Source organism: Lepidochelys olivacea, assembly GCF_965140295.1.
Source record: "Lepidochelys olivacea isolate rLepOli2 genome assembly, chromosome: 6".
Taxonomy (NCBI): Eukaryota; Metazoa; Chordata; order Testudines; family Cheloniidae; genus Lepidochelys; species Lepidochelys olivacea.
In genome coordinates this window covers 120,428,086-120,440,160 of record NC_140416.1, presented here as the reverse complement: position 1 = coordinate 120,440,160, position 12,075 = coordinate 120,428,086, and the positions used below count along the sequence as shown (strand labels likewise).

Here is a 12,075-nt window from a genome sequence, read left to right as displayed (position 1 = left end):
GCTTAATATGCAGTGTAGACATACCCTAAAGGCTTCCCTGCTGGCCCCTGGCTGCTCCTAAAACCTCCACATTAGATCAATATGGGGGGCAGGATGGGGAGAGATCCCCTCAGAAATTATACAGCCCTAAGATAGGATTACGTTCTCCACAGGAATGGTGATGCAGGGGGAGATATATGCCCACGCTCACCGTGTGTAGGTCCTGAACCCCAAGTAGGAGGCAAAGCCTGGGGTGGCTGGTATCTAGAGGCCACTGCCTCCATCTTCTGTGTGTGGAAGGGGAGATCTGCACCCAGCCCCTGAGGGGTGATCGGGCCCAGTGCGGGGGTCACAGTGAGACACCCCACAATCCTCTCGCCTGCTTTCCTGCAAGGCCTGATGTGTGCATAGCCCCCTCCTCAACCCAACCCAACTCCTTCCCCCTCCTCAACCCAACCCCTCCTCCTCACCTTCCCCCTCCTCAACCCATCCCACCCCACCCCCTCCTCTCCTCCTCCTCCCCCCCCCATCCCACCCAACCCAACCCCTCCTCTCCTCCCCACCCCACCCCACCCGCACTCAACTCCTCCACCCCCCCCCCCCCCACATACCCCCTCGCCCGCCGCCACCGGCGAGACCCAGCCACCCGTCAGCCCGGCACTCACCAGCCACGGTCCCGCCCGGCCCCGCTTCCAGCCTTCCCGCGCTCCCTGCCGGCGCAGCTGCGCCTGCGCGGCCCTGGCTCGGCTCGGCTCGGCCCGCCCCCCGCGGCTCGGGCCTGCTGCTCCCGTCAGTGGCCGGGGCGGGGCCGGCGGGGCGAGCCCGGGCCGGGGAAGAAGGATGGCGGCGGTGGCCGCGACTCAGGCCGCTTCGGAGCTGCTCTGCCCAGGCAGGTGAGGGGATCGGGGCTCCGGGCTCCGCCGAGAGGGGAGCGCGGGGAGAGGGCCGGTTCCTCCCCCTCACAGAGCCCGGTAGGCAGCTCCGTACCCTGCGCCGTCCTTCCCGCCCCCCCTCAGCCTGCCCCCTCCCCCTGCCCCCCCTCAGCCTGCCCTCCTGCCCCCCGCCCCACTCCCCCTCCTCCTGCTCCCCAGCCCCCTTCTCCTGCCCCCTCCTCCTCCTCAGCCTGCCCTCCTGCCCCACTCCCCCTTCTCCTGCTCCTCAGCCCCCTCCTCAGCCTGCCCGCCTGCTCCTCAGCCCCCTCCTCAGCCTGCCCCACTCCCCCTCCTCCTGCCCCCTCCTCAGCCTGCCCCCCTGCCCCACTCCCCCTCCTCCTCCTCCCCTGCCCCCCCTCAGCCTGCCCTCCTGCCCCCCCAGCCTGCCCCACTCCTCCTCCTCCCCTGCCCTCCTGCCCCCCAGCCCCCTCCTCAGCCTGCCCCCCGTCCCCCTCCCTCTGCCCCACTCCCCCTCCCCCACTCCCCTCCTCAGAGTGCCCTCCCACCCCACTCCCCCTCCTCTCCCTCCTGCCCCTCCTCAGCCTGCCCTTCTGCCCCACTTCTGCCCCCCCTCAGCCTGCCCTCCTGCCCCACTCCCCCTCCCTCTGCCTGCCCTCCTGCCCCACTCCCCCTCCCCCTGCCTGCCCTCCTCCCCCTCCTTCCCAACTTCTCCCACCCCAGCCTGCCCCACTCCTCCTTTCCTCCTTTTGCCCCAGCCCCACTCCCCCTTCCTCCTGTTCCAGACTCTTCCTGCCCCTCCATTCTCCCTTTCTTCTGCCCCAGCCTGGCTCACTCCCTCTTCCTCCTCCTCGCTCCCTGACTCAGCCTGTCTCATTCCCCCTCCTCTGTATCACAGCCTCCCCCTCCCTCCTTTTCCTCGTGTCCCCTCTGTGCCCCCAGGCCTCCCTCCTTCTTTTCCCCTCCCTGTCCCATACTCCCATTACTTCTCCTGCCTCTCTCATTTTCCGCCAGCCCCCTTTCTCCTCGTCTCCATTCTCTCTTCTCCAACCCCACCCCCATATTCTTCCTCCTTCTAATCTCCGCTTCCTCTCTCCCTATGCCCCCTCTGTCATTCCTTCTTCCCCTTGCAACCCATCCAGCTGTTCAATTAATCCAGTCTATCTTTGTGTCTGATGGTGAGTGTTATCTGCTGCTGCCTGGCATGAGGTCGGGCTCTGAGATTCCCACCTGCATATTCCCCTTGTAATGGCTCTGCTGGGGAGCAGCAGGTAAGTAATGTTGGCTGCATTTGCATTAGGACAGTGCTATTTTTTTATTTATTGCTCAGGAGCAGCTAAAAGAGAAGGGCTCAAAGCTTTGATCAGTTCACACCTTTTAGCATGTGCCTTAAAATACGGTGGGATGCTGGGTTTTTAATACTGCTCAGAACAGACTGTGACAGAAGCTAGTGTTTAGAACTAAGTATGCACAAATCTATGCTTCATTTCAAATATGCATTATTTTCCATTTATACTCTTTCACGGTAGTCCTAAAGAAGCAGTTATTTAGCTTTGAAAATAGTTTTAGGCTGAACTTTTAATAGTGGGATAGTATCTTATTCATGGAGTGAAAGCTCTTGTATCTCATTAATGGAGTGAAAGCTTTACAGTGTAGATAAGTACAAGTAATGGTGTTTTCCTTCTGTTGTTAATTCCAGAGAGTCAAGTATTAAATGCCTGTGATTTCATAAGCACTAGAGAGACACATAATAGTATTTTGAGGACACGTTCCCTCTTTTCTGATACTATTGTCTTTGTGAATGGGAGAATAACAGGAAATCGAACTTGTCCTCCTAAGTATTTTGGTGCAGGTTTGTGGCTGTAGATAGTTGTGACGTCTACAAAAGCAGTTAAAATAAATGTTGATGTCTTATAACCTGTGTTTGCAGAACACATTTTATGTTTCATGCTGACTTACATAGTCATTTTTACTAAAATAGACTTTCTCAGAATACATTGACATATTTTTGTAAACACAAGTCGCTGTCTTACACCATTCTGAGTGATGCTGCTGTTATAATTTTTAGCTATAATAGCTTGACTGTACAAGTCAAACCTGCAATGTGTTGTCGGTAGTTTAAAAAAAAAAAGTTGTTGTCCCTGCAAGCACATTTGGTCCTTTATAACCTTCATTAATTAGTATTCATTTTTAAAATTGAACTAAAATTTCCCTTTGTGATCTTAACTCCTCCATTCTCAATGAAATTGTGGGAAGCTCCAGTTAAAGAACAAGTCCTTATTCAGGCATCATATTGATGTTGGCGGGTATTGAATAAAGAGTGCAAGCTCTGACCCATTGTGGGATCGTTCTCAGAATCATGAGAGACTAATCTGTTACTATCCTATAACTAGCGTATCTTACTGATACTGTACTTACGATGACTATACAGTTGTAGTTAAATGAATAGCTACTCCAGTACATAAACCAATAGGCTGTATTGCTTTGAACCGCTGTATTCAGCACTAAAGGTGCAATACAGTTTTATTTCTTTAAGGATGAAAAAAATGGCTTGTCTTAAAATCACAAAGTATCTGAAATAAGAAAACAGATCTGTTTCCCCTTCCTGTCCCTTTAACCATATGGCACATTTTATTCATGCTTCCAAGAAAAATTGCTTATAGGCTGAACCCTTTTATGCCCAGTTTTATTCTGCATTTGCGCTATTGGTGCCTGGTGGAGGGAAATAATTTTTGTATTGGAACTGTTATTGGGCCCTTTGTAATAGTGACATCATTAGTGCTTTCATGTTTGAGTCAGTGACAGTGTTAGACTCTAGGCTTCCTTTATATTTTTTATTTTTTAGTATTCTCAGCTCTCATTATGGAACCTTGTAGAAGCTGTGCAGAGACATGGTTTTCAGTGGGGATATGGGGTAATATGTGTTCTAACAAATTATTCTAGTAGGAACGCCTAATCAGGTGAGTGGGAAGGTAGAACTACACTCTTCAACTCAAAAATTTCTTATGGGGGCTGAGGGAATTTCATGTCAAATGTTTTAAAACAATTCAGTAGTCTTATGCATAGTGTCTTTCATAAACGTTTTAATGATTTCAGCTAAAATGCTTTATACTGTAAAGGATGCTTTAAGTACAAAATCAGGTTACAGCTAATCTTGCTGAAGCTGAATCCGTATAAGATTGATATAATGTTGTTAGGTTAGGAAAGCCATCAGAAGATATAGCGATAATCGTCTGCCCTCCATTTGTTGTAAGTACAATCTGGGGGCATTATTGGATCCTCAGCTGCTGTTAAAAAATTGTCTAGTTGTAGTTTTTCTGTTAAGGCTTGTTTCTTTTTTGCTTGGCCAAGAGGATGCAACCATTTTTTTCCAGACCTTGCTACTGTCATCTATGCATTTGTTGTCTGAGTATTAGATTATTGCAGGGCACACTACACGGGGCTACACTTTAAATCTACTTGGACGGTGAAGCTTGTGCACGTTGCAGTAACTGACTTATTAATTGCTGTAAATTTGCTGGGAGCATGATAGCAGTGCTCCATGATTTGCACTGTCTGCCTATTCGGTTTCTGTGTGGAATTTAAAGGCTTAGTCTTGAGCTGTAAGGCCCTGAATGTCTTGGTACCTGCCCACTTGAGATACTGCTTTTCTCCCTGTGCTACATGGCCACTGCTGTTTAGTCTGCAGAGGCACGTTTTCTTTTTTGGAGCTCCTTGAGTATAAAAGAGAGGGAACTTTTGGTAGGGCATTTTGCATGAGTAGCCGTGAACTTTGGAACCTATTTCCCACACACATGCACATACTGGATATGAAATAGCCCCGGTATTTAATCTTTGGGCATGGTGCAAGGCCCATCTACCCAGGGTTTTGGCAGAGAAAAGGGCAGGATAAGAATCAGGATTTCTTCTTGGGTTAGAGGTATCATCTGGGTATTGATTTTATCTCTAGTAAATTATTTTCTGGTGTAAGGGTGAGAGGTAGCTGCTGGTTCCATTTTTGAGTGGGATTGTATCTATAATGTATTACAGAGGCACCCAGAGATAAGGTTAGGTACTTTTAGAATCTGAAACATAAATCAAAATAAATAAATAGTTAGAATTGAGACAAATTAATGGAGACAAGGGAACTGAGAGTTAATGCTATGTTTAACTGGGTTTATTTCAGAAGTAAGTCAACAGAGTCCCACCTTCAGTGGAAGTGAAAGTGTTAAATTAAAATGAGGTGTGATGGCCAAAATAATGACTGGGCAAAGATTAATGTGAACAGCAGTTGATCAATGAGAAATATATAAATAACTATATTTTTGTATATAATAACTAGGACTGGATGACAGAGGATGGATCACTTGATGATTACCTATTCTGTCCATTCCCTCTGAAGCATCTGGCACCATCTGCTGTTGGAAGACAGGATACTGGGCTAGATGGACCATTGGTCTGACCCAGTATGGCCATTCTTGTGTTCTCAACTTAAATCATTTGTTTTAAAAAAATCTAAAAAGAATAACTAAAAATACTAAATATAAAGAGAAGACAGATAAATATAGACCATTCAAATAATATATTTAATTTATACAAGTTATTGAAATGTAAGCAGTCTGAAACTATGGGCAGTAGTTAGGAAAAAATATTTAATAGATTTGAATGCTATAAGTTACATAAAAATATCAACTTCCACAATTATGACTGAAATTAACCTTATTGGTTAGTAGTATACCAGTGGTGGGGTTGTGTCATTTAATGAGAGGAATAATCAGATGGAGACACTTGGATTTTTGTATTTGAGTAGAGAACTGTCCTCAATAATTAATCACATGGAAACTATAACTAACAACTTGATTAGAAAGGTTTTGGAGGGACTGGCAGTGGAGTGCAGACAAACATTCACGGTGACTGTAGAAAAAGAATATTTTAGGAGGGGAACACTCAAGTTATTCAGAACAAGACTTCCCTGTGTTTGTTATGGCCCTGATCCTACTGCTTCTGAAGTCTATGGGAGTTTTGCCATTGACTTCAGCACACAGGATCAGGTTCTCTCTTCTATATTTTCACTGGCTGGTGATTGTTGCCTACTGTCTGATTGAGGGAAGCATTTTCATTGTATAAATGCATCCGCTAGAAGATGTTGCTTTTAGTTGAGATCCTGAAGTTTATGCCAGGACACCGTGTAGCAATGACCCTGTAGGGATTTTAAAGCTATGATGATATCTAATGACCTTCAGAATCTGGTGGCCTGACATGAACCCTGCTTTATCCATGCATGTTGTTTTGTCTTGTCATTTGTTTAGGAGGAAGAGTTTCATGTTTAAGAGTTTTGTCAGTTGTATCTGCTTCTAACATGCCTAAGGTATATGCACTTTACAAGAAAGCCTCAGGAGACTCTACTCTTATGGGTATAATTTGTAAATGTAAAGTTCTCAGAGCTGATGTGCATAACTTGGTATACTGGATAGCTTCTTCATTTAACATTGCCCGGTAGGTAAAAGTATGCTCTCTATCTCTGCTGCCTTTCTCTTTTTCTTTTTCCTTGGGTTGCGTTTTAATCACTAATGGAAGTACACCTACGTGGCATTATTTGGTTAGAAAGTCTTCAGTTTATGGACAGGATAGTTACGTGTACAGTACCTCTCCAAGGTTCTTCTATAACCCCTATCACTATAGTGTCTGAGCACCTCAGAATCTTTTAAATCTCACAATGCCCCTGTGACTTTGTTGTTCACCTGATTTTACAAATAGAGAACTAAGACCTGGTCTGTGCTTGAAAATTAGATCAGTTTAACTACGTCGGAGAGGGGTGTGAAAAATCTATCTCCCCGAGCGGGGTAGTTAAGACCGACCTAAGTTTCCATGTAGACAGAACTAGGTCAACAGAAGAATTCTTCCATCAACCCAGCTACTGCGTCTTGGGGAGGTGGATTGGCTATGCTGACAGGAGAATACTTCCCGTTGGTGTAGGAAGTGTCTACACTGAAGCACAGCAGTGATGCAGCCGTGCCGCTGTAGTGTTTTAAGTGTAGACAAGCCCTGAGGCATGCAGAGACTGAGGGCCAGTTTTTTAAAGCTATTTAGGCACCTAACTTCTATTGATTTCAATAGGGTTTAGTGTCTTGCTCAACTTCACACAGGAAGTATGTACAGAGCTAGGAGTTGAATTTGGGTCTCCCAAATCCCCAGCTAGCCACTGCACCCTGCTTTCTGTCCTTTTATCAGGCCAAGTTTAGATCTGGTTTTGAGAGGGTGCAGCTCCAGGTACTCTTGCATAGTCATATATTTTGAGTAGCAATTGCCTTTCTAATTGGCAAAATTAGTCTGCAGTAGCAGATGAAACTGGGAAAATAATATTCTCTTTGGGGCAGGGCAACCTTTTCATTATGTGTATCTACAGTGCCTACCACAGCAGGAGCCTGAGCCCTGATTGGACCTTCTAGGCACTACTGAAGTACAAATGCTAATTGTTCATCATATATGCATATGGATGTAAATGAAAACTGAGCCAGTGAATCTCTTAAACTTACTCTCCAGGCCTGTAGTTTCCATTCTCCAATACTAGAAATTGTTGAGTTTTTAATCATCAAGAGTGCTCTGTGAAAAGTATTCGATTAAACTTCTGGGACTTCCTGTATATTTCCCCTACTCGACATAAAAGGTATGTCTACACAGCAACTGGGAGTGAGCCTTCTAGCCTGAGTAGACAGGGTGGGGCTAGTGTGCTAAAAATAGCTGTGTGGATGTTGAGGCATCACTGGCAGCTCAGGTTTGCCACCTGATCCTGGACTCAGGAGGTAGGGTGGGTCTGAGCTCAGGCGGCTGGGCCGAGCCTCCTCCAGTGCTGCAGTGTTCACACAACTATTTTTAGTGTATTTGTGGAAGCCCTGCTCCCATATATCTGTCTACCCAGGCTGCAAAGTCCATACTATGCCTGTGGGAAATACTTTCTAGTAAAATGAAGTGACTCTCCAAAATTCCACAGTGGAGTTACATCAGGGACGAATTTGGCATATTGATTAAATTTAAACATCTTGCTAGCCTAATAGTAGTGCTGTATAGTTCTGTATGAGAGACATAGGTTTCATTTATCATCGGACTTTCTTCCTCACTTACTAACAGAGGAGGGATCTCAGCATGCAGAAGTGTCAGCGTGCTCAGCCCCTCAGGGAATGCAGAGCGATGGGGTATAATACTGGGTAATTCTCGTGATGAGAATGGATTTGATGGAGAGAGGAAGCGTATACCTTTTCTTCCCCTTCTTTGTATTCACCATCTCTATCCGTTTTTAAACAGTTGAGGAGAGGACGCATATCCTGATTTTGGTATGGAAAAAACCCACCTCGGGTTATGACAGACCTGGAATGCTCAGGTGCACCTTGCCATGCATATTGAAAAATGTACTACTATACTTTCAGCTATGTACTCACAAGGAGATTTTTTCAAGATGCCCCCCTCCCTTCCCCATTGTACGTACACACACACAAACATTTAAACTCTTAAGAATACAATAAGCCTTAGGAAGCAAACATAGGGAGTGAAATAAGCATGTATAAGTCTCAGGAAAACGCTCATTTAATGTAAATTTTCCTCCACAATGAGTAATAAGCAGCTCCATCTTTCATGGCCTTTTTTCAGTTGCTTTTAGTAAGGGATCTGGATTTGTTTTAATCCTTTTCAGTATGTAAAGCTCCAGATATTTCAGCCCCCTGGGGACCTAATGTTGTGTGTTTAAACTCCATTTTGAAAAATATATGAAAAAAGCATTCAGAGATTGGCAGAATCTGTGACTTATTTTTAATTTCTTTTGTATCCTGAAAGTGACCCAAAAGTGTCAATTAAGAATAGGATCCTAGGCATCAGACTTTGTGGATTAGTTATAAACAAACATATCATCTAGGTACAGTAGCTCTTTGTACTCTTTAACCTACTTTGTTTCTGTTCCGGCTTGTTCTTTCCTGAAAGGCTGATTGAAATAGTTGCAGCATTTGCTCAGTGAACAACTAAAGCAATATAACCTAATGCATGTGATGTGCCATTTTAAAACCTACCTCGTGCAAAATTATTGTCAACAACCAGGTCTTTCTGCTATAAAGCATGGTTGAATGTATGCCTTATTCATACTCAAAGAGATGGTAATTACTGGGAAATATTAATAATGGAGAAGGATTAAGAGTGTCTAGGTCTGCGACCAAGGCAGCGTTTGTGAAGAATCTTCCTAATGAATTGAGCTTGATCTATATTATTTATACATATGCCAGCAGTTAATTGCCATTGCGTATATTATTTATACATATGCCAGCAGTTAATTGCCATTACTGTCACTTATACAGTTGCGTTGGTCTTGTGTTATGAACTTGTAAAGCTGTTAACCTAGCTGTGTTTTCTATTTCCTTAGATACTTCCAAAAAATGCCTGAAAGACGCTTCAAGCTGTAGAAACTGTTACAGAAAAACACAACATATAGCTCTGGGACTTTTGGAGTTAAGCTGTCAAAATGGAGGAAAATAAAGAAAGTAATAGTAAAAATGTCGATGTAAGACCCAAAACCACCCGTAGTAGGAGTGCAGACAGAAAGGATGGTTACGTATGGAGTGGAAAGAAGCTCTCATGGTCAAAAAAGAATGAGAATTGTTCTGATGGTGAAGCAGCAAGTAGTGCAGGAAAACCAGTGGCTGGTTTAAGGAACCAAGAGAGGAAGCACAGCTGTTCATCTATTGAACTGGACTTAGATCGTTCATGTGGCCACAGATTTTTAGGCCGGTCTCTTAAACAGAAATTGCAAGATGCTGTGGGACAGTGTTTTCCTATAAAGAATTGTAGCAGTCGGCACGCTTCAGTGCTTCCATCAAAGAGAAAAATTCATATCAGTGAATTAATGCTAGATAAGTGTCCTTTCCCACCTCGATCAGAGCTAGCTTTTCGATGGCATTTAATTAAAAGACATACTGCCCCCATAAGTCAAAAATCAGAAGATTGGATAATCACTGATTTATCCCAAAGTGAAGAGACAGATGATCAGCTGAGAGATGGAGAGAGCACAGATCGGGGAGGAAACACTTTCTCACAGCCATGTGACATTTCAGATAGCAACTCCTGTAAATGTGATCCTAGGACTGAATCGGTTATGAGTAAGGTGTTAAAGAACAATAAAGACGAGAGTGATATGGACTCTGATGATGAAGTTATAACACTTTGCACAAGTTCTAGAAAGAGGAACAAACCCAAATGGGAAACGGATGATGAGCTGCTACAGTTGGAAACTCCTCCCAAATACCATACCCAGATTGATTATGTCCACTGTCTTGTCCCAGACCTTCTCCAGATCAATAATAATCCATGCTACTGGGGTGTAATGGACAAATATGCAGCTGAGGCACTACTAGAAGGAAAGCCAGAAGGAACTTTTTTACTACGAGACTCTGCCCAAGAAGACTATTTGTTTTCTGTTAGTTTTAGACGCTATAGTCGTTCTCTTCATGCAAGAATTGAACAGTGGAATCATAACTTCAGCTTTGATGCTCATGATCCTTGTGTCTTCCATTCTCCTGACATTACTGGTCTCTTAGAGCATTATAAAGACCCAAGCTCTTGTATGTTCTTTGAACCACTTTTATCCACTCCCTTAAACAGGACTTTTCCTTTTTCCCTTCAGCATATATGCAGAACAGTTATTTGCAATTCTACAACATATGATGGCATTGATGCTCTTCCTATTCCTCCATCTGTCAAGTTATATCTGAAGGAATATCACTATAAATCAAAAGTTAGAGTACTCAGGATCGATGTACCAGAGCAACAAAGCTAGAATGTATTTTTTTGGGGGGGAATAGGGGTTGTCTCTTGATCTGATAACGTTTGTGTTGTCCTTCCTCCCTTGCATTTTTTTTCTATGGCGATTTGAATCTTTTCTGTAGATTATTTACAGTCCAAATTGACCTCTGCCTGGGTCTTTCTGTCCAAATATACTTTGACTCTTCCTTCCACCCCTTTTTAGTCAACTCACTAGAGTCTGTGGTTTTTTGGTAATGTTCATACCCTAGGGTTTTATGGAATTTCAGGTAGGTTTTCTAGGGTTTCCACATAAGGATAGTCTTTAGATTTAAAAATAAAAATTCATATTTGAATTTGATCTGTCTTTTTATATTGTAATTTGCATATGTTGCAGGCATGTTTGAAATGTATGCACTGTAAACTAAAGATTGACTAATCTGTATTTTCTATCTTTTAAAATGAGTGCTAATGACCTATATATAAAGTAAAATTAATCAGTCTATTTCTAACACTATTACTGTGTGTAAAATATTATTTTGATGGGCAGTTATTGCTATGAATTTTTTTCTACTTTTTTTCTTTAAACACTTGTGACACAGCACTATTTTATCTTGCACTGTTAATCCTGAAAAGAAGATGGATAACCTTCTTACTTCATTCATAGCGGGAGGGCTTTTTTTAAAATATGGTTTAGAAGAAATAGCTACAGACTGATCAAATGCTACATCTCCCCAGACAAGATTGCTTGCTGCCAAATTCTGTGTGCAAGGAAATTATGCATGGATAATCCTCCAGAAAGCGGTACCATTTTACATTATATTTGTGTGGCCATTTACAAACATCAAACTCTTGCCTTCTTTTCAATAAAGTTATTCTGCTCATACTTGAATCAATGGCACAATCCCAGTGAACCTCAGTGTGTGCAGGTTTAGGCATCGAATTAGTCACTGTAAATGGCAGAGGGGCCCAATTCTGTAAGGTGCTGAGCACTCCACAATCTCATTGTCTTCATTGAAGGGACTCACCACTGCTTATGGCACTGGGCCCAGATTAGCCAATCTGTCAAATGTAATAAGTAATAATATAGGTAACTAAAGTGAGCATATTGTTTTTCCCTTTAACCATGTGGACAGTTTTGACATGTTGAATAATCCCTTACGAATTTAGGCCTTGATCCTTTCCTTTGTGATTAAGTTGACTCATGAGTAGTCTCTTTGACTTGAATCAGATCACTCACATGCAGAAATGTTTGCAGAACTGGAAGCTAAAATAGCATTTACATTGTTTCTTTGGCCATTTTAATTTCAGCTGTCAGAAAATTATGTGAATTTGTGGGCAGCAAATCTCCCCTCCCACCAAAGTTGGAGACTGAGTAATGCCGGGGTGGTTATGCAAACTTTCCCCCACAGCTCCACTGAAGCACAGCATTCCTTGCCTAAAAATTTTT

The 12,075-nt window shown here is 43.6% G+C and overlaps 2 protein-coding genes across 8 annotated transcripts in view; one reads left to right on the top strand and one right to left on the bottom strand.

Moving 5' to 3' along the window:
- Nucleotides 1-778, bottom strand: part of WDHD1 (WD repeat and HMG-box DNA binding protein 1) — a 51,828-nt gene extending 51,050 nt beyond the window's left edge. Inside the window, exon 1 of one of the 3 annotated variants that reach the window (XM_084631038.1) lies at nt 645-778. Coding sequence is in view for 1 of the 3 variants with exons in the window: in XM_084631037.1 (XP_084487163.1) it covers nt 191-263 (73 nt within the window). In the remaining 2 variants the exon portion in view is untranslated. The other 2 variants (XM_084631039.1, XM_084631037.1) reach the window with 2 other exon arrangements.
- Nucleotides 729-11,101, top strand: SOCS4 (suppressor of cytokine signaling 4). Of its 5 annotated transcripts, none has more exons than XM_084631041.1 (2): nt 729-868; nt 9,253-11,101. In XM_084631041.1, exon 2 carries the CDS (start codon nt 9,352-9,354, stop codon nt 10,660-10,662), a length of 1,311 nt encoding a protein of 436 aa, XP_084487167.1. In that variant the 5' UTR covers nt 729-868; nt 9,253-9,351; the 3' UTR covers nt 10,663-11,101. The 5 variants fall into 5 exon arrangements, with proteins under 5 accessions (XP_084487167.1, XP_084487168.1, XP_084487169.1 ...); XM_084631042.1 differs by having other exon boundaries at nt 751-872; XM_084631043.1 differs by having other exon boundaries at nt 806-950.
- Nucleotides 11,102-12,075: the final 974 nt, after the last annotated feature.